This window comes from Electrona antarctica (genome assembly GCF_951216825.1).
Source record: "Electrona antarctica genome assembly, contig: scaffold_99, whole genome shotgun sequence".
NCBI classification, from domain to species: domain Eukaryota; kingdom Metazoa; phylum Chordata; class Actinopteri; order Myctophiformes; family Myctophidae; genus Electrona; species Electrona antarctica.
The window spans coordinates 269,304-292,918 of NW_027637089.1; the positions used below are offsets into that span (position 1 = coordinate 269,304).

At 44.3% G+C, this 23,615-nt stretch overlaps 1 protein-coding gene across 2 annotated transcripts; it reads left to right on the forward strand.

Moving 5' to 3' along the window:
* Positions 1–3,001: 3,001 nt before the first annotated feature.
* LOC306919171 (protein NLRC3-like) lies at positions 3,002–19,142 on the forward strand. Of its 2 annotated transcripts, XM_079532000.1 has the most exons (5): positions 3,002–4,339; positions 5,814–5,990; positions 13,014–13,160; positions 13,759–13,811; positions 18,567–19,142. In XM_079532000.1, exons 1-5 carry the CDS (start codon positions 3,021–3,023, stop codon positions 19,130–19,132), a joined length of 2,262 nt encoding a protein of 753 aa, XP_079388126.1. In that variant the 5' UTR covers positions 3,002–3,020; the 3' UTR covers positions 19,133–19,142. The 2 variants fall into 2 exon arrangements, with proteins under 2 accessions (XP_079388126.1, XP_079388127.1); XM_079532001.1 differs by lacking the exon at positions 5,814–5,990.
* The last annotated feature ends 4,473 nt before the right edge of the window (positions 19,143–23,615 follow it).

Genomic DNA, 23,615 nt, shown 5'->3' on the forward strand with positions numbered 1-23,615 from the left:
TACTAGTTTGTGCAATTTAAAGGAAATTGTATGCACATTTATAATAATTATTAAAATAATAATAATACATTAATAATTTACATTCGGTGGATATCTTTCACAATAATACATAATACATGTTCTAGACATTATAATGATCACACAAATATATGTATTACATGCATTTTAGTTACTTTTATCAGGGTTAAAGATTAAAGGTCATAGGTTAATTTAGATTAAAAAGTCCAGAGATTTTGAAATTGTGTAAATGTGTGCCTCTGTGGGGGGTATTTATATGCAAATATCATGACCAATGGCATTGCAAGACTAAACAATGAACATCAATGATGATGTTTAGGTGAAAAAAGAACAGACAAAAATAATAATAATTAAGTAATTAATTAAAATAAAAATGTTACCGAGAAGCATCGTTGGGTCTTACAGGGTTTAATCAAACAGCTGGTGCTTTACTGGCCTTGTTAAACATGCATACGTGAACGCACTTGTGAGATGATTTGGGAGCGCATGAGCGTGACATCAGATGCCTATATAATCCCTGTGATATTATAAAAAAAGATATTTAGGCATAAATGGACTGCACGCCTTTATTTCCAAGTGACAATGACAAGCATACAGCTTGCCTATTTGCAATTGTAGGCTATAGGCGTGAGGGGCTTAATCATTCACCATTTAAATAAGTGCTTTGACAGTCATTCAGATAAAAGCGAGATAATTTTCGGGAGTCGGGAGGACGGGATCGCGGCGTGCGTCGAGTTCTGTCCATTGATGTGGAGTTTACACACCTTCCAATGAGAAAAGGTTACATTTCTTCTTTGTTCAACAGCTGTGCCTCATCCAGAGAAGACCATGGCTTCCTCTCACGTAGATTCTATACAGGTTGGTTTACTGGCAAATAGCAACTCAAAATGAATATCGTAGAACTCGACAGTTTTCCGTCTCGCCGCGAAAAGTGCAGAGATCTCGCCGGACATGTCGCCACGAAGGTCCCAGAATGTCCGGACATGTCGTCGCGAAGGTCCCAGAATGTCCTGACATGTCGCCGGATATCTCACCTAACATGTCGCAGAGGCGGGTGAGCTCTCCCAGAGGGCGGGAGAGCTCTCCCAGAGGGAGAATGCTAATGATAGTTGCAGTGAAATGTAAATGGTAGGCAGGTACTCCACTGCAGTAAACATCCGGGGTCTGGGAAGGGAGTGCATTATTTGCAAGGGGGGCTTTGATTACGTTAAACAGAGGCACGTTTGTCAACACTGCGTTTGTCACCCAGCTATTTCATGGTGGTGGTGGTGGTGGTGGTGGTTTTCAAGACGTTTTGGCCGTTATCTCTGGAACGGGAGGTCCAATCTGCTCAGTTTAAAGTTTGTCGGATACGTGACAATCAGGACATTAAGCAGGGCGTATCGGAAAGGATTTTGATTTATTTTGAGAAATCCGACCCGATAGAGGCATTATCGGCCGATCATGATCGGACACCGATCGATCGGAGCATCTCTATTCATAGTTGTTTAGTACTTCCATCAAGACATTAGCATGTGAGACATTTTTGGTTCACATATTTCATTAGATTGTGAGACACAATCACAACTTAATTTAGTAAGTCTTCTCTCATATTTATATCATATCACACCACGGCGAGCTGTCCAGATCCCGGCGAGCTGTCTACAGTTCCGGCGACATGTCTTCACTTTTTTTAAATTTGTGCGAGTGCTGTCCCCTTTTCGCCCCAACAAGATGGTAAACTGGCGAGTTCTCCGGATACCCTCAAAATAAGGTGTCATTGTTACAATTAATTTGCATAGTGTAAAATATAATAATAATACCTCATTTCTATAGGGCTCGTCTGTGAAGATATTGGTGGCCAACAAGGTGGAACTGATCAAGTGGCTCAGATCAGATCTCCACATTCTACAGCATGCTCATTGTGAGGGAATTATTGATGATAGAGTTTATACAAAACTGAAGCATACAGCGCAGCCAGAAGATGTTTGTATTGAGCTTATTGATACAGTGATTAGTAGAGGAGAGGGAACTTCATCTCAGTTCCTTACACTTCTCCAAAAACCAGAGATTCTCGTCACGTATCCACAACTCAGCGAATGGAATCCTTCTGTTGCGCTGCCAGGTAAGAAAGTAAAGAAAATACATTTTATAGATTTTTTTGGAAGTAATGTCTACTTTGTTTGACTGCATAATTCATTGAAAGCGTGATAAGTTTTGATAGAACTTCATAGCAAAAAATATGAAATATGGACGTATGAGAAGAGGGGGCGGGGCTAAGTAGCACCAATGAAGGACTTTCAATCAATTGTGTCAAAAACTCACTTCCTATTTCATATTCCTCTGGGCACCCCTTCTAGGATGTGTTAGATGTGCCAAATCTCTCTCTCTCTCTCTCTCTCTCTCTCTCTCTCTCTCTCTCTCTCTCTCTCTCTCTCTCTCTCTCTCTCTCTCTCTCTCAACATGGAATTGCTTTGTTTCCTACAGGTCTGTTGGTGGAAACATCAGGGCTTCCCATTACTTACTATGAAGACCAGCTTCAGGACAACATGAGCAGTACTTGTCTATGTGTAAAATTGGGCACAGAGCCTGAAAAGGTCTTCATCCCGCCCCACAATGTAGACATCAAAGACACAGACATCCACAGCCACCATGAGGTCAGACAGATGGAGATGAATAAGGCAGGAGATGGAACACATATCCAACCTGGTAAAATGCACAAAGACCCTTCTGGAAGAGACATAAGATCAGTGCTGACTGTTGGCTGTGCAGGAATTGGCAAAACGTTCCTCATACTATTGTTTTTGTCTGACTGGGCCAAGAAATGTTTCCCCCAAGATCCACACCTTGTGTTTCTGCTCAAGTTCCGCCAGTTAAATGTTCTCAAGGGACATAACTTTACTTTGGCACAGCTAATGCACAAATGCATCAAGGAAACCAGAAGTATTGCAGAAGACGTTCTTAATGACATCTTCAAGGTATTGCAGAAGTCAGGACACTACAACAAGAGCCCCTTCAAAGTCATGATTGTTATGGATGGATATGATGAAAATTATTTCCAGTTCGATTTCAAAACAGATTTTGGCCTCATGAACTTGGTGGATTCGTACCCAGTGGAACATCTGCTTGTAAACCTCATCAAGGGAGAGCTGCTCCCCTCTGCTCACATCTGGATAACCTCACGACCTGCAGCATCCAATCAGATCCCTAAGGCGTTTGTTAACAGAATGACAGAAGTACGAGGGTTCATCAGAGATGACCAGAAGAAGGAGTTCTTCACGAAGAGCATCAGTGATGAGAACCAGGCCAGCTCAATCTACTCACACATCCAGAAATCAAAGATCCTCCACACCATGTGTGAAATCCCAGTCTTCTGTTGGTTCCTTGCTAGAGTTGTGATGAGCATGAAGATGAAATACAAGCTGCCCAAAACCCTGACTGAGATGTACCGCTACTTCCTGATCGGTGAGATACTGCGGGAGAAGACACAAGATCTTGAAGTAGATGAGGAAGACAAAAAGAAGCTCATAAAGGATGCAGGGAAAGTTCTTCTAAAGCTGGGCAGGCTGGCGTTTGACCAACTGTACAAAGGCAACATCATTTTCTATGAGGAGGACCTCAAAGCGTGTGGTCTTGATGTGGACAAGGACTTGCTGATCTCTGGCTTTTGCACAACCTTCTTCAAAGAAGATGATGTGTTTTTCCGCCAAACTGTCTACTGCTTTTTTCATCTGAGCCTCCAAGAGTTTCTGGCTGCAGTCTACCTGTTCCACTGTTTCACTCAGTGGAACAAGAGTCTATGGTTCCACCGTTTCACTCAGAGGACTCGGAGGAACAGGGAGGTCTTGAAGACATTCCTGGGAACCAGCCGTGTCAGTTCCTTGGAGGACTTCTTGAAGAGAGCCATGCAAAAAGCCCTACAGAGTGAGAATGGTCACCTGGACCTCTTTGTCCGCTTCCTTCATGGTCTCTCACTGCAGTCCAACCAGAGTCTGTTAGGAGGCCTGCTGGGTCAGACAGAGAACAGTCCAGAGGAGATCCAGAGAGCCATCAACAACCTGAAGGAGATGGATGATCGCCGTGCCTCTCCTGACAGATGTATCAACATCTTCCACTGTCTGATGGAGATGAACGCCCCATCAGTAAGTCAGGGGATCCAACAGTACCTGGAGTCAGAGAGCAGATCAGGGAAGGAACTCTCTGAGACCCAGTGTTCAGCTCTGGCCTCCATGCTGCTGATGTCAGAGGAGGTTCTGGAGGAGTTGGACCTGGACAAATACAACACATCACCAGGGGGGCGACAGAGATTGATCCCAGCTGTGAGGAACTGCACAACAGCCAGGTTAGTAGTCCTGTGAATAACAACATTACTGAGCACCAATGACTCGTATATAATATTACTACTATATTCATTCATTATAAATATTACTACCGGTATATTTAATATTAGGGATGGGAGATTAATCGGCAAACACATCAGTATCGGCCGATATTGGCCTTAAAAGGATATATCGGTATCGGTAAAATTATATATCGGTTTTAGCAGATATTTTATTTTATAATTATTATGTTGAAAAAAATAATAAAGCCTGAAAAGCCTTTTGTTATGATGAAGGCTGAAAAAATGTTTTCTGGGGAAGCTTTCAAAACAGTCAACAAGTTGGATTATAAGCCTTTTTCAGAATGGCAAAAATGATTATATTTTCTTAATACAGAATGAGATCATATCGACATAGGTTATATCGGATATCGGCCATAACAGCAATTAATTATATCGGATATCGGACAAAATGTCTCATCGGTACATCCCTATTTAATATTATTCTACTATATTCATTCATTACAAATTAATACAAATAATAAACAGACATGCCACGCATGCACACACACACTTGCGTACTGTACACACGCATGCATGGACGGCTGCATGCACGCACGCACGCACGCACGCACACACGCACGCACGCATACACACACACGCACTCACATGCACGTGCACAGTGCACACGCACACAGAGGTGGAATCATCACAAATTAACCCATTTCGGACAGGAACCCCTTTTGGTGTTTTAAGCATTATGTTATACTTTAGCTATTGAAAAATAGCAGATCTCCAAGCTCGTAGCGCCGCACCTAGTGCCGCGATATATGTTAGTTAGTATGTAGTATGTCATACTACATACATAACTATTGAAATATAGCCGATCTACAAGCTCATAGCACAACGCGCTACGAGCTTGTAGATCTGCTATTTTTGAAAAATCGTGAAAACAGAGCGAACATTTTTAACTCATGTCTTTGCTTCTGGGGGGTCCCTGGAACAACATATTGTCAGATAGGGTCCGCAGCCAATTACATATAATTCTGGGGGTCCTTGACATGAAATAGTTTGAGAACTAGTACACTGAACATAGAAACATAGGGTTTTTCAGAAAACTGATGATTTAGAAGCCATTTTCTAAGAATCTGCCTCAGGTCTGTTAAAAGACTCCTTGGTGGTTCATTCTACAGTGTTTAATGTAAACCAGTGGTTCTCAAACCAAGGACTTAATTTGTATAAATAAATATGTATTATGTAACAGACTTCTATCTGAATACATTGTGTGCCAGGGACCCCCACACCATAATTGTGTTAATTTATTATTGTCAATTTACTTAAATATGTTTTTGAAAATAGCCAATCTGCAACCTCGCAATGTGACACATTGTTAGCTTGTAGATCTGCAATAGAAGATCTCTAAGTTTACTTCCTTGACAGTGAACTTGGTCTGACCTGTTTTGATCATCTCTGATTTACATTTAATATGTCATTACAGACTTGTTGGTTTTGGCCGTGACCTCCAGAAGGAACACATTGAAGTTGTGGCTTCAGCTCTCAGTTCTAATCCGTCCCATCTGAGACACCTGGACATCAGTTACAACCACCTGGGCGATAACCTGGATCTGCTCTGTGAAGCACTGAGGAGTCCACATTGTAGACTGGAGACTCTACGGTCAGATATTAGTTTTATTAAACCAGACTATTGTAATTGTAACACTTTATTGTGGGCTCGCTCCAGCGAGCACATACTTGTTATCGACAATTTATATTTATTGTGGGCTCGCTCCAGCGAGCACACACTAGTTATTGCCAGTTTATATTTATTATGGGCTCGCTTTATAGCGAGCACACTATTGTTATCCACAGAGTTCACTTTCTTCGAAATCCTACTACTTCCACATACTTTATGCTAGAAATGTAGTTCAAATTTCAACATGTTCAGCTCTTTGCAGGTATTTATGCTTTTTTAGATATTTAACTTTACTAGTCCTTACCCGTTGTGAGATATTGACCCCAGAAATAGTAATTACCATTCATTTTAACTTGTATAATATATTTTTGTGGGGTTTTTTTTATGAATAAAAACAGTACTATAACATGAAAGTATTCGTATAAATGCATGGTAGGGAAATGTTTTCATGGCAAGGACTGTAACATTTACACTTATTAGCCCACAGACCCCCATTTGAAAAGTATGAAAGACCCCAGTTGGTTCTAAACTATCATTTAGCTGGGGACATGGGGGAACTCCCCCCATGCAGGACCCCTAAACTATGATTGAGCCACACACACACGCACGCACACACGCACGCGCGTGCGCGTGTCGCGAAAGTAGCTACACACACACACACGTGCGTTGCGAAAGTACACCGTACACACACACACACACACACACACTCACACACACACACACACATGCGTTGCGAAAGTAGCTGGAAGGAATTGTTTACCTGGGCTGGCGGAAGGAACGTGTGAATGAAGCTGTGGCTCCGTCAGTGTGTGTATGGACCCACGCATGCGTGCGTTGCGAAAGTCGAACTTTGCGACGGGTGAAAGAAAGTGTGTTGTCCTGTGTACTGTGTGCCACTGTTTGTTGTGTTGCGGCGGTAGCTGTGTGTGTGTGTGTGTGTGTGTGTGTGTGTGTGTGTGTGTGTGTGTGTGTGTGTGTGTGTGTGTGTGTGCGCGCCGTGGTTGTTGCGTGTGTGTGCCGTGGCGGCAGTGCCAAATTGTATAGGGCACTGTTTGTTGTGTTGCGGCGGTAGCTAGAGGAAGCATGCCAGTGGGGTAACAGTGAGAACGGTGGCCTGTGATGCAGGTGTCGCTAAGGGGCGGAGGTGTGTGAGGGTGCGAGGTTGCGCGTTTTAGGTCGGCGTTTTAATTCACTAATAAAGCAATTCTTAATTTGTGAAATGGGAAAAGGGGCTTCGTTAAGACCTCCATATTATTATGGTCAATTATGTGTGAAAAGTGGGAGTGATTTGGTGCAGGCAGTGTGGAGCTATGTGAGTGTTTCTGACATTCAGACATTCAGACATTGGCTTAATTATAGTATGATTTATTATTCTCTTCTCCCATAGACAATGAATGGGATTTTATCCCAAATCAACCTCACTTTTGCAGCCTCATTACTCTGGCATACTTTGTCGTAGAAACGTGATTTAAACTTTAGCAAGCTCACACGACTTTGGACTTTTTCGTGGTTCAAACCGTATTCGAATACGTTACACAGTTTTACAGTTCAACCGCAGGCCATTTGGCCTAATTAGTTCACGCTTAGAGTGCGGGCCCTTGTAGACTAGTGGGTGGAAACTGAAATTCTTTCCTTGGAACAAACAAATTGTCGTACCGGACAAAATATTCACTTCACACGCATGTTCTTTGGTCATTTTGTAGCCACACATGTCCTCCTCTCTCACACAATGTGACCACCAAAGCACAGATACATACAGAATGTGAACTATGGCCCTTTAAGTGACACAAATACAGTCAAGCTTATAACCACATTTTTGATCGTACCAACACCACAATCGCACATTGTCTCAGGCCACTCACAGCGAAAGAAATATTTGCATTTGACTTTTACTTTTTGCGATAGAGCAATTTGTTCGGGCATAGGTTTCTCCCATTGAGGCCCATTGAAATCTCCCAGTCATAGTGCTGGCACTGTTTTACTCTCCCACAGCTGAGACATATAAGGGCTTAATTACAGGGCTGACATTAGAGTTACAAGATCTCAATAAGTTGCTCTGCGAAACCTTGTGAGCTTGTAGATCTGCTGTTTGTGCAATTAGGCTCTACACACGCATGCACACGCATGCAAGCGCACACAGGCACGCAGGCAGGCAGGCAGGCAGGCAGGCACACACACACACACACACACACACACACACACACACACACACACACACACACACACACACACACACAAACCCTGTCTTCCTATTGGCTGGCCTTTACACAGCTCTAACTTTTGCTTGCAGGATGCTACAGTCTTGCAATTTGCTCCATGGGCTTAGACCACCAATAAGCCTATCTCACAGAATTTCCCCGCCCCTTTAATACACCCCCTTTCGGGGTTAGTGGTGATAGCGTGACGTCACTCCATAGACACTACATGTTAACAGAGGTAATTTAAGAAGTCTACAACTTTTGTTTTCTCAAGGTAAGGTTTGTTCTATCTGTTCGAGCTGATTTACCATCTTGTTTGCTTCATAATAATATCACATTTTTACATTAGAAAATGTACTTGATTCTCCAGAGAAAAAAACGTGTAAATGCTAATGTTAAATGACACCACTATTTACCGGAAGTGGGCGTGGAAAGCGGGCTGTGAGATAGGCCTATAGGAGAACGCTGTACTTGCTTAATTGATTAAGCCCCGCCCATCTGTCTTCCTATTGGCTGGCCTTTACACAGCTTCATCAGCATTGATCTCATTCTGACCTCGGACAAATCCAGAATCTCCAATTCTCCAATCCTATTCTGTACCCGCAAAAAACAAAAACTAAAGTCTGGCTGCCACAAAGCAGTCATATCAAGGGACCTCAAAACCTACTCTAGTGAGGTCTTTAACCAATAATTGGAGAGTCTGGATTGGTCCGATGAGCTTAAAAGCACACTTGTCGAAGATGCTTGGCGTGGCTTCAAAACCAAATTTACATCAGTACTGAACAACATGGCTCCTTTGAGAACCATCAGGGTCAAAACCCGCTCAGAGCCATGGATGAATTCAGACATACTGACTGCAATGAAAGCCAGAGACATTCTAAAATGCAAGTCAAAGTTTGCCAAGTGCTTCGACAGTGATCTCCAAGCTCAGCTGGACAACCTAAAAACCCAACGAAACAAGCTAAGAAATATTGTTACTGCCATGACCAAATCCGCCAAAATAAACTTTATTAATAATAAAGCTGAGGAAAACAAAGACAATCCTCGAGAGCTCTGGAAGCTACTCAACAACCAACTAGGCTGCGGTCAGAAACTGAAAACCAGGTTTTCAAACATAAACATTAAAGCGAACAACACTCTCATCACTGACAAGCTTGATGTGGCCAACTACTTGAACATCTTCTTTACAAACATAGCAACAACGCTGGTTAACAATCTGCCCTCCCACTCTGGGCTCTTCGGTGTAGAGCACATTAAAACCATCTACAGAAACCTAGGTGTTTGTAAAGACGATTTTAAACTAGTTATGGTAACAACTGATGAGGTACTTAAGAAACTGAGTGCCCTCCAACCCCACAAGGCCACTGGCCATGACAATATTCCCTCCAAATTTCTCAAGAGACTCAGCCATCTCTATAGCTCCAATCATCACCCACATAGTAAACCTCTCCATCAAACAGGGACAGGTCCCCCAAGATTTCAAACTGGCCAAAGTAACCCCCCTGCACAAGAAAGGGAGTAAATTAGACCCCGGCAACTACCGCCTTATTTCTATTCTAAGCTCCAACTCGAAAGTGATGGAAAAAATAGTCTATGAACAGGTTGAAAAGTATCTTGCCACTAATAAATTAATGTACGAGTTCCAATCTGGCGTCAGAACATCCCACTCCACTGACACAGGCCTTCTCTATTTGAGCGACCACATCAAACAAGAGGTGGATGCTGGCAAATACTGCGGCATGGTCATGCTGGACGTCCAAAAGGCTTTTGACACCGTGAACCACTCCATACTGGTTAACAAGCTAAAAGCAATTGGTTTCGATAGCACATCAGTGAGCTGGATGCAATCCTACCTGGAGGGGAGAGAACAGATGGTGGAAGTGAACGGAACACTGTCCCCCCCCCCTCCCAGTGAGCCCACAAGGAAGCATACTAGGGCCTCTACTGTTCCTAATATATGTAAACGACATGACTTCAGCTTGTGACTGCAACTTGTTCCTGTTCGCAGATGACTCAGCACTGCTGGTATCGGAGAGGAACAAACTGCAGGTTGAAAATGCCCTCAGCTCTGAACTCGGTAGAATCTGCACCTGGCTCGCTGATAACAAACTATCTTTACACCTGGGAAAAACTGAATCCATTCTCTTTGGATCTAATAGTAATCTCAGCAAGACAAATGGCTTCTTGGTTAGAGTGGGTGACAATGTTATCACACTTTACGTGTGATAACATTGATGAAATTACCTACCTAGGTTCCATCCTGGAGGCTAATCTTTCCGGTGATAAAATGGCCACCAACGTAATAAAAAAAGTCAACCAAAGAACAAGATTCCTTTACAGGATCTCCTCACTGGTCAACAAAAACACCTTGAAAACCTTAACAGGAGCCCTCGTACAAGGCTTCTTTGACTATGCATGCACCTCCTGGTACCACAGCACCTCAAAGGCCCTTAAAACTAGGCTCCAGACTTCCCAAAACAAACTGGTCAGGCTCCTACTTGGCCTCACCCCCGAACCCACCTCACCCCTGCCCACTTTGACAGACTGGAATGGCTTAGGGTCGACGACAGAGTACAGCATCTTGCAATGGGTCTGGTCCACAAGATTCGATACTCCACCAAGATACCCATGTACCCGTCTAGATACTTCCTTAATGTTAACAAAGTCCACACCCACAACACCAGAGGGAGTGCAACGAACCATGTACAACCCAGATTCGGCACAAACAAGGGACTAAATTATTTTCGCTCCTATGCCACCAAAATGTGGAACGCCCTACCAACAGTCATTAAGACATACGAATCCCTTGACTCCTTTAAAACCGCTCTCAAAGGGCACCTACGGACGGCTGTAATTCGAAACTGGCCCCCGTAAAAATCTGAATCCCCCAATTGCTTATTAATTATTATTAATTGATTAAGCCCCGCCCTCTGTATTCCTATTGGCTGGCCTTTACACAGCTCTAACTTTTGTTTGCAGCATGCTACAGTCATGAAACTTGCTCCATGGACTTAAACCACCAATAGGAGCACACTGTAATTGCTTCATTGCTTAAGCCCCGCCCCTCTGTCTTCCTATTGGCTGGCCTTTACACAAGCTATATATTTGGTTTTCAGCATGCTACAGTCTTGAAACTTGATCCATGGACTTAGACCACCAACAGGAACACGCTGTAATTGCTTAATTGCTTAAGCCCCGCCCCTCTGTCTTCCTATTGGCTGGCCTTTACACAGCTCTTAACTTTTGTTTACAACATGCTACAGCCTCGACATTTTGTACATGGACAGACCATCAAGAGGAACAAGCTGGAATGGCTTAATTGCTTAAGCCCTCTGTATTCCTATTGGGTGGCCTTTATACAGCTATAACTTTTGTTTACAACATGCTACAGCCTCAAACTTTGGTACATGGACGTAGACCACAAATAGCAACAAGCTGTAATTGCCTAAGCCCCGCCCCCTCTGTCTTCCTATTGGCTGGCCTTTACACAATTATAACTCTTGTTTGCAGCATGCTACAGTCCCGAAATCTCATTTATGGATTTAGACCACCAATTCGAACAAGCTGTAATTGCTTAACTTAACTTTATACATTGCGTTTTTTGGCGAGCCCACGCAGTTTCTACAGGAACTGCTTTCTAGTTATTATTTCATTTACTGGAGTAAGACAAACTTTGCTGCACTACTCCCACAGTTTTGACTGTACGCACTTGAGCCATATGTCAAATTGACCGGAAAAATCGGGAATTGTGTGCTTGTATTTTGCTAAGAGAAATGTATAGTTTAATTGATATTAATTTATCCGTGCATTACATGTCCCCATTGACATGAATGGGAAAATGCGAAAACTCACATTGAAGTATTTTTTGCTCGGAGACCGTAAGCACTCTAGTTAAAAAACTTGGGGGGTAAATTCAAAATAATTAATACAATTATTTAACTTATAATTATATCGGTCGGCCTCATGGTGGCGCTATAACAGCCCACTTTACATTTTGGCTTATAACTCTTGAACCATAGGTCGTAAAATCAAAAAATACAATAATACAAAAAATGCCACAAATCACGAACGGAATGTCCATCCATCCCAAATTCGAATCAGATGTCGCGGATGGTTTAATCAACCAAAAGCCAATAGCGATTCTATTTTCATCCATAGGGGGCGCCGCAAATGCGAAAAATGTAACCGTTTCTTGCAGAAAAATGATTTTGGGGGGATGAATCCCCTCCAAATTACTTACACATGATCACAGGGGTGACGTGACATTGTAACTGGCTAGCAATATTAGTGGGAGGGGCATATGTAAGCGACTGTGGCAACCACACTTTGCAATTTTTCAAAATTGCGACTTTTCTAGTTTATTATGTCTACTACTATTAATATTGTGGTGATGCTTTATTGGTAGAGTGTGAATAAGGTTGATATCATAGTAATACACTTCTATTATAAGAAGATTTGGCGACCCCCCTGCAGTAACTCAGAGGACCGCTTGGCGGTCCCGGACCCCCTGTTGAAGACCCCTGCTCTGAGTCTACAGCATTGGTTGTCAAACGTTTTCATGTCAAGTATCCCCAAATTGAAATGCATTTGTCTGCAGACTGAAAATATGTTCTGCTAGGGATGAGAATTGATTTATCAACATGTTTAAAAAATGACAGTGACAATACAAAAAAATGGTATTGTCTTTTGCTCCAGCAGATGTCCTTGTGTCTGTGACATCACCAGTTATCAGCTTCACTGTCTTCTATCCAGAATCATGTATTTTATAGCAGACAATCAAACATGTGGTGTTTTTTTTCTCATTTAGACTGATGAACTGCTGGTTGTCAGAGAGAAGCTGTGAACGTCTGGCCTCAGCTCTCAGATCTAATCCTCATTTGAGAGAATTAGACTTGACCTTCAACGTCTTGCCGGTGTCTGGACTGGAGAACTTCTCTGGACTGGAAACGCTCAAGTGAGTAGACTCTGTCTGTCTGTCTGTTATGTACTTTTAATTGAAACATACAATTATATGAAGAAAAACAAAATTGTTGTAGCACTTCACATGTAAACTGTAATTTGGCATGAAACAACTTTTTAGAGTCAGTGATTAACCACATGAACCGTAGTATGCCTGAACATTATGATGAAACTCAAATAACAGATCTACAAGCTCAAATAGCAGATACGCTCAAATAGCAGATCTACAAGCTCAAATAGCAGATAAGCTCAAATAGCAGGTCTAACAGGAGAGGACACAGAAGGTTCCCTCTCAGTCATTTCATGACAGTTTCTCAGCAGCACATACTGTTGCAGTTCCATTTGAGTGTCCTCAGTGTACCATTGTATGACCACAGCCTGCTGGCCAGTACCATGGGAAGAAATCACATTATTCTGTAGAAATGTAAAAACAACAAGAATTCCTAAATCCTCTGGTCTAAACCAGGTGGCAGTGAGTTTGTCCGGTCAGGCTGCCTGCCCTGGTGAAGATAATGGTAGCAGAAACACTGTAGTGTCAGAGACGTTGTGTTAGACAGTCAGACATTGATACATTGATGTTCTACTTCCTACAGAGTGAAACATGGAGGGCATGAACACGGGACTAATCCTCAACTCCTTACACAATGTGAGTATCTGTCTGTCTGTCTGTCTGTCTGTCTGTCTGTCTGTCTGTCTGTCTGTCTGTCTGTCTGTCTGTCTGTCTGTCTGTCTGTCTGTCTGTCTGTCTGTCTGTCTGTCTGTCTGTCTGTCTGTCTGTCTGTCTGCCTGCCTGTCTGTCTGTCTGTCTGTCTGTCTGTCTGTCTGTCTGTCTGTCTGTCTGTCTGTCTGTCTGTCTGTCTGTCTGTCTGTCTGTCTGTCTGTCTGTCTGCTATGTGTTGCTACTGGCATGTGCAGTGGTGGAAAGTAACTAACTACATTTACTAAAGTTCAGAAAACAGAAAAATACATTTTGTAGAATCTGGTCTCAGGTCTCTGCAAAACGTATCAGTGTTGATTTTAACAGCAACGTTTAGATTTTAGTTTAGTCATAGACTTTTGAATACAACTTAATTGAGTTTTAGTTATATTTTAGTGTTAGTTTACACTTGGTTACATGCTGAAAATAGCAGATCTACAAGCTTTTACAAGCTTCTACAACGCATTGCGATGCAACACTTGTCATCACTTGCGTCTGGAAGATGCGTCTGGAGGATGCGTTTAATGCCAATGATTACAAAAAGGCATGGGATACTATGAAATCTATGACAGGAATGTCAACCCCAACGAAACCTATTGTGACCGGAAATGAACTTGGCTTTTCTAATGACCTAAATACCTTTTTCGCCAGATTTGAATCATTGGACAATTCCTCAAAGTGCACTGAAATACTGAAGGCTGTAACACCTGCCCCCTCAGACAGAATTACCATCACTGAAGAGGATATAAGGAAAGTGTTTCTGTACTAACGCAAGGAAAGCTAATGGGCCAGATGAATTTAGTGCTTTTCTCCTTAAAAACTTTGCATCTGAGCTGGCTGCTTTAAAAAAAACTCACACATAAAACCACTAAGAACATAAGACCCATAGCTCTCACTTCAGTGATTATGAAATCACTTGAAAGAATACTGTTACAACATCTTGTTAGTATATACTAGTGTCAAAAATGGTACAGTTGGAACTGAACCATACTTAATTCACTGGTATGCTTCTTTTCTTACTAAGAGAGTACAGATGGTGAAAATGAACACAACCCTCTCATCAGCATTAACTACCAATGTTGGTGCTCCCCAGGGGTGTGTGAGCTCAGCTGTACTTTTCACCCTTTATACTGACAGCTGTCGTATTGAGAAATGCCTGTCTGAATGTCGCACTGACACACCAGACCAATACATTCTAAAATACTCAGATGATACAGTTTTGATTTCTCTCCTAGATAGTTCCAGTGATCCTGGACTGCACCAACACAGAGTAAATAAGGTGGTTGAATGGAGTGATAACAACGCTATCATCATTAACACAAAAAAGACATAAGAGATTGTTTTTGGTACACCACCATTGATTGATTGATTGAAATATTTATTAACAGTTTGCAGAATTACAGTACATTTCAAGCACAAATTCAATACAAAGGCTGTTAACTGTGAGTGGACGACCCAATTAAGCATTACACTTGTTTACAAGAGGGTCCACCATGTTCAATTCATCAAAACATTTAGAGACGTACAAATAGACACTTCTATATAGACAAAGAACAGAACAGGAATTCATCATAATGGAGGTCAAAAGGGAAAAGAAACATATACAGTGAGGGAATTCAGATTTTACGGGGGCCAGTTTCGAATTGCAGCCATCCGTAGGTGCCCTTTGAGAGCGGTTTTGAAGGAGTCAAGGGATTTGCATGTCTTAATGACTGTTGGTAGGGCGTTCCACATTTTGGTGGCATAGGAGCGAAAATAATTTAGTCCCTTGTTTGTGCCGAATCTGGGTTGTACATGGTTCGTTGCACTCCCTCTGGTGTTGTGGTTGTGGACTTCGTTAACATTAAGGAAGTATCTAGACAGGTACATGGGTATCTTGGTGGTGTATCGAATCTTGTGGACCAGAGATACACAGATCCCCCATTACTATTCATGGTGAACCGATCAACCAGGTATGTTCGTACAAATACCTAGGAGTAGTAATAGACCATCTATTGTCATGGAACGATCAGATTGATTCAGTGTGTAAGAAAACAAAGCAAATAATCTACTTCCTTCGCCGTCTAAGATCCTTCGGTGCTAGTAGACGGATTCTTCTTTTGTTTTTCACTTCTGTTATTATGAGGGTTCTTCAGTACTGTAGTACCACCTGGTATGGATGTTTGTCTGCAGCCCTAAAGTCACAACTGCTGCAAAAACTGAACATTTGTTCAAAGATTGTTGGACAACAACTTCAGAAACTTTATACATCCACGTATGATAACAGCATCCTAAGGTTAGCAAGGAATATCACCTCTAATACTAAGCATGTGTTGTATGGAGAATATAGGTTGCTACCTTCAGGAAGGAGATATGGTGTACCCGCATACAATAAGGTCAGACTAAAGAGGTCCTTTGTCCACCAGTCGACCTTGAGGCTTAATCAGGAGTTGTAGTAGCGACAGGGTAATCTAGACAGGGTAATCTAAGCGGTGGATATTGCTCTTGTCTTCATGTCTTTATGTGTGTAAATTGTCTTGTTATTTGTGTCAAATGTCAAATGTGTGTATATGTGTTATGCATACTTGGCTGCTGTGTCGCAAGACAAATTTCAGTGTGAACTGACAATAAAGTACTATATCATATCATATCATATCATATATCATATATATCACTTGTCCTCCTAGAAATTAGCCAATCACACACATACACCACTCTGTCTGTTCATGCAAGCTGGTAACCACTCACCCACTCAATCAGTCCCTCATCACACACACACACACACACACACACACACACACACACACACACACACACACACACACACACACACACACACACGGAAGGAAGAAAATGCAGAGTAATACCAACACTAAAATACATAATGACCCTATAGTGTCATAACACAGGCACTGGGGTGGAGGAGGGTGAGAAAGGGGGTAGCTGGGGTGGTGGAGGGTGAGACAGGTGGTAGATGGGCTGGTGGAGGGTGAGACAGGTGGTAGCTGGGGTGGAGGAGGGTGAGACAGGTGTTAGCTTAGGTGGAGGAGGTTGAGACAGGGGGTAGCTGGGGTGGAGGAGTGTGAGACAGGGGGTAGCTGGGTGGAGGAGGGTGAGACAGGTGCTAGCGGGAGGAGGGTGAGACAGGGGGTAGCTGGGTGGAGGAGGGTGAGACAGGTTGTAGCTGGGGTGGTCGGGTGAGACAGGTGGTAGCTGGAGGAGGGTGAGACAGGGGGCAGCTGGGGTGGAGGAGGGTGAGACAGGTGGTAGCCGAGGTGGAGGAGGGTGAGACAGGTGGTTGCTGGGGTGGAGGAGGGTGAGACAGGTGGTTGCTGGGGTGGAGGAGGGTGAGACAGGGGGTAGCTGGGGTGGAGGAGTGTGAGACAGGGGGTAGCTGGGTGGAGGAGGGTGATACAGGTGGTAGCTGGAGGAGGGTGAGACAGGGGGAAGCTGGGGTGGAGGAGGGTGAGACAGGTGGTAGCTGGGTGGAGGAGGGTGAGACAGGTTGTAGCTGGGGTGGTCGGGTGAGACAGGTGGTAGCTGGATGAGGGTGAGACAGGGGGCAGCTGGGGTGGAGGAGGGTGAGACAGGTGGTAGCCGAGGTGGAGGAGGGTGAGACAGGTGGTTGCTGGGGTGGAGGAGGGTGAGACATGGGGTAGCTGGTGTGGAGGGTGAGACAGGTGGTAGCTGGGGTGGAGGAGGGTGAGACAGGGGGTAGCTGGGGTGAAGGAGGGTGAGACGGGGTAGCTGGGGTGGAGGAGGGTGAGACAGGGGGTAGCTGGGGTGGAGGAGGGTGAGACGGGGTAGCTGGGGTGGAGGAGGGTGAGACAGGTGGTAGATGGGCTGGTGGAGGGTGAGACAGGTGGTAGCTGGGGTGGAGGAGGGTGAGACAGGTGTTAGCTGAGGTGGAGGAGGGTGAGACAGGGGGTAGCTGGGGTGGAGGAGTGTGAGACAGGGGGTAGCTGGGTGGAGGAGGGTGAGACAGGTGGTAGCTGGAGGAGGGTGAGACAGGGGGCAGCTGGGGTGGAGGAGGGTGAGACAGGTGGTAGCTGGGTGGAGGAGTGTGAGACAGGGGGTAGCTGGGTGGAGGAGGGTGAGACAGGTGGTAGCTGGAGGAGGGTGAGACAGGGGGCAGCTGGGGTGGAGGAGGGTGAGACAGGTGGTAGCTGGGTGGAGGAGGGTGAGACAGGTTGTAGCTGGGGTGGTCGGGTGAGACAGGTGGTAGCTGGAGGAGGGTGAGACAGGGGGCAGCTTGGGTGGAGGAGGGTGAGACAGGTGGTAGCTGAGGTGGAGGAGGGTGAGACAGGTGGTAGCTGGGGTGGAGGGTGAGACACGGGGTAGCTGGGGTAGAGGAGGGTGAGACAGGTGGTAGCTGGGGTGGAGGAGGGTGAGACAGGGGATATTTGGGTTGGAGGAGGGTGAGACAGGTAGCTGGGGTGGAGGAGGGTGAGATGGGGTAGTTGGGGTGGAGGAGGGTGAGACAGGTGGTAGCTGGGGTGGGTGGAGGAGGGTGAGACAGGTGGTAGCTGGAGTGGAGGAGGGTGAGACAGGTGGTAGCTGGGGTGGGTGGAGGAGGGTGAGACAGGGGGTAGCTGGAGTGGAGGGTGAGACAGGTGGTAGCTGGGGTGGAGGAGGGTGAGACAGGGGGTAGCTGGGGTGGAGGAGGGTGAGACAGGTAAATATGTTTAATATTTAATGTTTTTTACTGTATTGTTTTCTCATCAGATTCCCATCGTCTCACTCTGGACCCAAACACAGCAAGCAGAACACTCTGTCTGTCTGACGACAACAGGAAGGTCACAAGGTCACAGGAGCTTCAGTCATACGCTGACCATCCTGATAGATTTGATGATAGTCGTTATCAGGTTCTGTGTTCAGAAGGTCTGTCTGGACGTCGTTACCTGTGGGAGGTAGAGCGGAGTGGAGGGGTTGTGATAGGAGGGGCTTACAGACCAATCAGCAGGAGAGGAGAGGGTAGTAGGCTTGGATACAATGATCATTCCTGGAGTCTGGTCTGTACTGGAGGTGGTTACTATGTCATTCACAATAGTAGGGTGACTCGCCTCCCTGTTGTTCCCTCTGACTCCAGCAGAGCAGTGGATGAGAGGGGTTGGCCTGTCTCCAGAGTAGCAGTGTATCTAGACTGCCCTGCAGGGACTCTGTCCTTCTATGAAGTGTCCTCTGACTCACTGAGACACATTTACACCTTCCAGACCACATTCACTGAACCTCTCTACCCTGGGTTTACGCTTTATGACTCCTCCTCAGTGTGTCTTTGTGAGGACAGATAATGTCTCTGATCAGCTAGAGTTAGAGGAGAGAGAGAGAGAGAGAGAGAGAAAGAGAGAGAGAGAGAGAGAGAGAGAGAGAGAGACATCATTTAAAGGGGAGAGAGAGATACCTTGTCCTTCTATTGAACGTTGAGGTCCTTTAGTTCAGCACGAGCCAGTCGGCCAATGAAACATGGTTTTTGATCATATGCAAATTAGCTTGCAGCGCTGGTTTGCAGTGTTGCCAGGTATGCTTATTGTAAGCGACTTTGGCCGTGTTTTCCTGTAAAGTCTCTTGTAAATATCCATAGTTGCGGGTTGTTTAATGTTGGGCTTGTTTCTGAAGTGTAAAACACCAGGCGTCACTTCCTGGTTTTTAACCCATTCAGGGCAGGAACCCCTTTTGGTGTTTTAAGCATTATGTTATACTTTACAAAACACACACAGCATTTATTTTTCCACTTTAGTTTTGTGAGTTGATTTGGAGTTGGAGCTTAATTGGAGTTGATGGATTGGTTCAGGAAGTGAGAATATGGTCCAGACAGACCTTCTGTACAACATGACGAGCAGACTAGAGATCCACTCTACAGTGGAGTCACCACCACGCAGACAGCCACGCCTCCCCAGGTGTATATTGACCCTCTCATAACGACCACGCAGACAGCCACGCCTCCCCAGGTGTATTGACCCTCTCATAACGACCACGCAGACAGCCACGCCTCCCCAGGTGTATATTGACCCTCTCATCACCACCAGGCAGACAACCACGCCTCCCCAGGTGTATATTGACCCTCTCATCACCACCAGGCAGACAGTCATGCCTCCCCAGGTGTATATTGACCCTCTCATAACGACCACGCAGACAGCCACGACTCCCCAGGTGTATATTGACCCTCTCATAACGACCACGCAGACAGCCACGATTCCCCAGGTCGGCCACCCACCCAACATGTTAGCTTCTTCATCCACGGGTTTCTGACCAGTCGGCACGGCGATATCCATGGCAAGCGACGGGAGCTTGTCGGCAGGAGACTCTTTCAGACGCTTTTCCAACTCTAATGAATGTTAGACTGGTTGAAAACACACGTCTCTGCTTTTGACATTGTCCTTCTGATGCGAGAGGAGGCCATGTTTTTTATTACTTTTTCCATGTATTTTATTTCATTAAAAAATAAGAAAAAAAAATGGATCAGTTGTACTCTGTAATGTTCTTGTTACAATATTGATGTATAAAAGTACATTGTAAATGTCTAGCGTTCATAAAGTACATTGTAAATGTCTAGCGTTCATAAGCAGATACACATGTTATATTCCTAATGCTCTGGAAGCATTTCTGAAACCATAACATCAAATAAATGTTTATGCATGATAGAAGTGTCTCTGGATTGATTTCTATGTAGTTTTGGGTATCAACACATTTAGCCTTCAGGGGGTTGCAGGGGGTCTGGGGACCCCCAGGGGTCTTGTAGATCTGATATTTTTAAACTATTTTAAATAACACAAATCTTCTCTTCTGGGGGTCTCTGGAACAAAACATTTCCAGATGGGGGTCCCTGGAACAAAATATTTCCAGATGGGGGTCCCTAGAACAACACATGGTCAGATGGGGGTCCCTGGTACAACATAGTGTTTAGATGGGGGTCCCTGGTACAACATAGTGTTAAGATGGGGGTCCCTGGTACAACATATGTTCAGATGGGGGTCCCTGGTACAACATATGTTCAGATGGGGGTCCCCTGGTACAACATAGTGTTAAATGGGGGATTGGGGGGTCCCTGGTACAACATAATGCCAGATGGGGGTCCCTGGTACAACATAGTGTTCAGATGGGGTCCCTGGTACAACATAGTGTCAGATGGGGGTCCCTGGTACAACATAGTGTTCAGATGGGGGTTCCTGGTACAACATAGTGTTCAGATGGGGGTCCCAGGTACAACATACTGTTCAGATGGGGGTCCCTGGTACAACATAGTGTCAGATGGGGGTCCCTGGTACAACATCGTGTTCAGATGGGGGTCCCTGACATTATTTTGGGGGTCCTTGACATGAAATGTTTTGTGAACCACTGATTTTTGTAACATCACAACAAAGTGTGTGCATATACCTTACACCCTAATGGAGAAGTGCATAATAGAGACAGAATACCCCTTACACCCCATTAATAGAAACATAATACATACCGGATGGAATACAGAGCCTAAATGGAAGATAGAAACATAGAGATCGCTAAAATGGATAGTATAAATGTAGATAGAATGAAAAAAATCAGACCAGTCTGAAGCGAGTGGTGCAACAGCATTGATTGATTGATTGATTGATTGATTGATTGATTGAAATATTAACAGTTTGCAGAATTACAGTACATTTCAAGCACAAACTCAATACAAAGGCTGTTAACTGTGAGTGGACGACCCAATTAAGCATTACACTTGTTTACAAGAGGGTCCACCATGTTCAATTCATCAAAACATTTAGAGACGTACAAATAGACACTTCTATATAGTCAAAGAACAGAACAGGAATTCATCATAAAGGAGGTAAAAAGGGAACAGAAACATATACAGTGAGGATAAAAAGGGGGGGCAGTGGGGGGGGATTCAGATTTTACGGGGGCCAGTTTCGAATTGCAGCCGTCCGTAGGTGCCCTTTGAGAGCGGTTTTGAAGGAGTCAAGGGATTCACATGTCTTAATGACTGTTGGTAGGGCGTTCCACATTTTGGTGTCATAGGAGCGAAAATAATTTAGTCCCTTGTTTGTGCCAAATCTGGGTTGTACATGGTTCGTTGCACTCCCTCTGGTGTTGTGGGTGTGGACTTCGTTAACATTACCCCCTATTGGTACTCTAAACATCGGGACACAGGGACATAGTCACATAGGTTGGACATAGGTTAGGAGTAGGACATAGGTTAGGACATAGGGACAAAGCTGTTCCTTGGAGTGGTTGCACCACTCAAAAATAATGAACAACATGTTCATTATTGAGTGGTGTTGATTTTGACAGCACATTTTGATTAAGTTTTAGTCATAGGCTAGTCTTGAGTAAAATGTAATTTATTTCCAGTTAAAAATGCTTTAGTGTTAGTCTAGTTTTAGTCAACTATAGTGCAAGTTCTTCTAAATCTACAATTTACTAAAATGTGTTTTGCCTTGATGGTGTCGTAATGGCTGATTTTGCACTTGGTTGCATGCTGAAAATAGCAGATCTACAAGCTGAGCTTCACACCCGGGCGCAACCAAACACAATTACTTGTCTTTCAGTTCTACTGGATCTTGGCAATATACAGTCTTAGTTTTAGTCATCATAACTTAAAGTGGCTGTAAAGCAAACTAAGCTATTTTCTTATAGACATATTAAACATGTAAAATGGTCATCTATGAAACCCTGGAAAATAAATTGGAACTTTATTTTACAGCACTATGGAATTAGACCACTTTGCGTTTTTTTGATCATTATCTGCGGGGGGGTCGAGATTATCATATCACCGCGTGACGTATCACGGTGATATTTAAATGTGATGAGCCTACTGCCGAAGCTCCGCCCCCTACCTGGCTAGCTACTAGCCTGCTGTGCTGTGTGTGGTTGATGTCCCCACGCTCCCTCTACCACCACCACTACAGAGTCCCTACAGCTAGTAGACGGTACTTTTTCCTGTTTGTTGGTTTAGCTTTTGCTCGTTGTCCTTTTTTATCGTTGTCATGGCTCCTTGGCGCAAATGCGTTTTACCTGCCTTCCATGCTCGCCAAGGGGGTTCCATTTGTTTATTCGCGTTCCCCAAAAACGAGGAAATGAGACAGAGGTGGATGGAGTTTGTGAAGCGCCACGGCGGGAGAGATTTACAAATCACCACCTCCACTGCCTACCTCTGCAGCCAACATTTCACCTCCGATTGTTTCTCAAACTGGCAACGGAGACAGCTCGGTTTTACAGACAACCCACTGATGTTAGTGAGTGGTGCCGAGCCGACCATATATATCGCCGCTGGGGCCGGACTCCCTCCAACACCTCTCCCCCCACCTGTATCACTACCGTCGTCAACAGGCCTGTTGCTTCCCATGTAAGTTTCCAGCAGTACTTGTTATTATAATTATACTTTTTTATTTATGTGTAGTAGTTTGGGCTCTATTTTCTGCTAAACGACAAAATGGTCAATGTTACGTAGCGTTTGTAGTGTGTATCGTATCATCCACTGTAACACAGTGCAACCAACCATGATTTGACCATCGACCAAATACAGAAAGTATTGCACCGTAACGAAAAGTGATGGTAGTAGCCTAGTCTGGTTGCAGTGTGTTTCCTGGATATGAGTAATTTGGAAATCTCGCGCTCTGCTCATTGATAAAGTTATGCCTGTGTTTTGTTGTCCACTGAAATAATTTGCCAAAGTATCAAACATTTTTCTGGTGAGTCACGTGAGGCACGAAGCAAGATGGCCGCACGGCACTGAGCTCTGATAAAGTTTCCTCTTTTTTGTATTTTTTCTGACTCACAGACCGTTTATTTTGT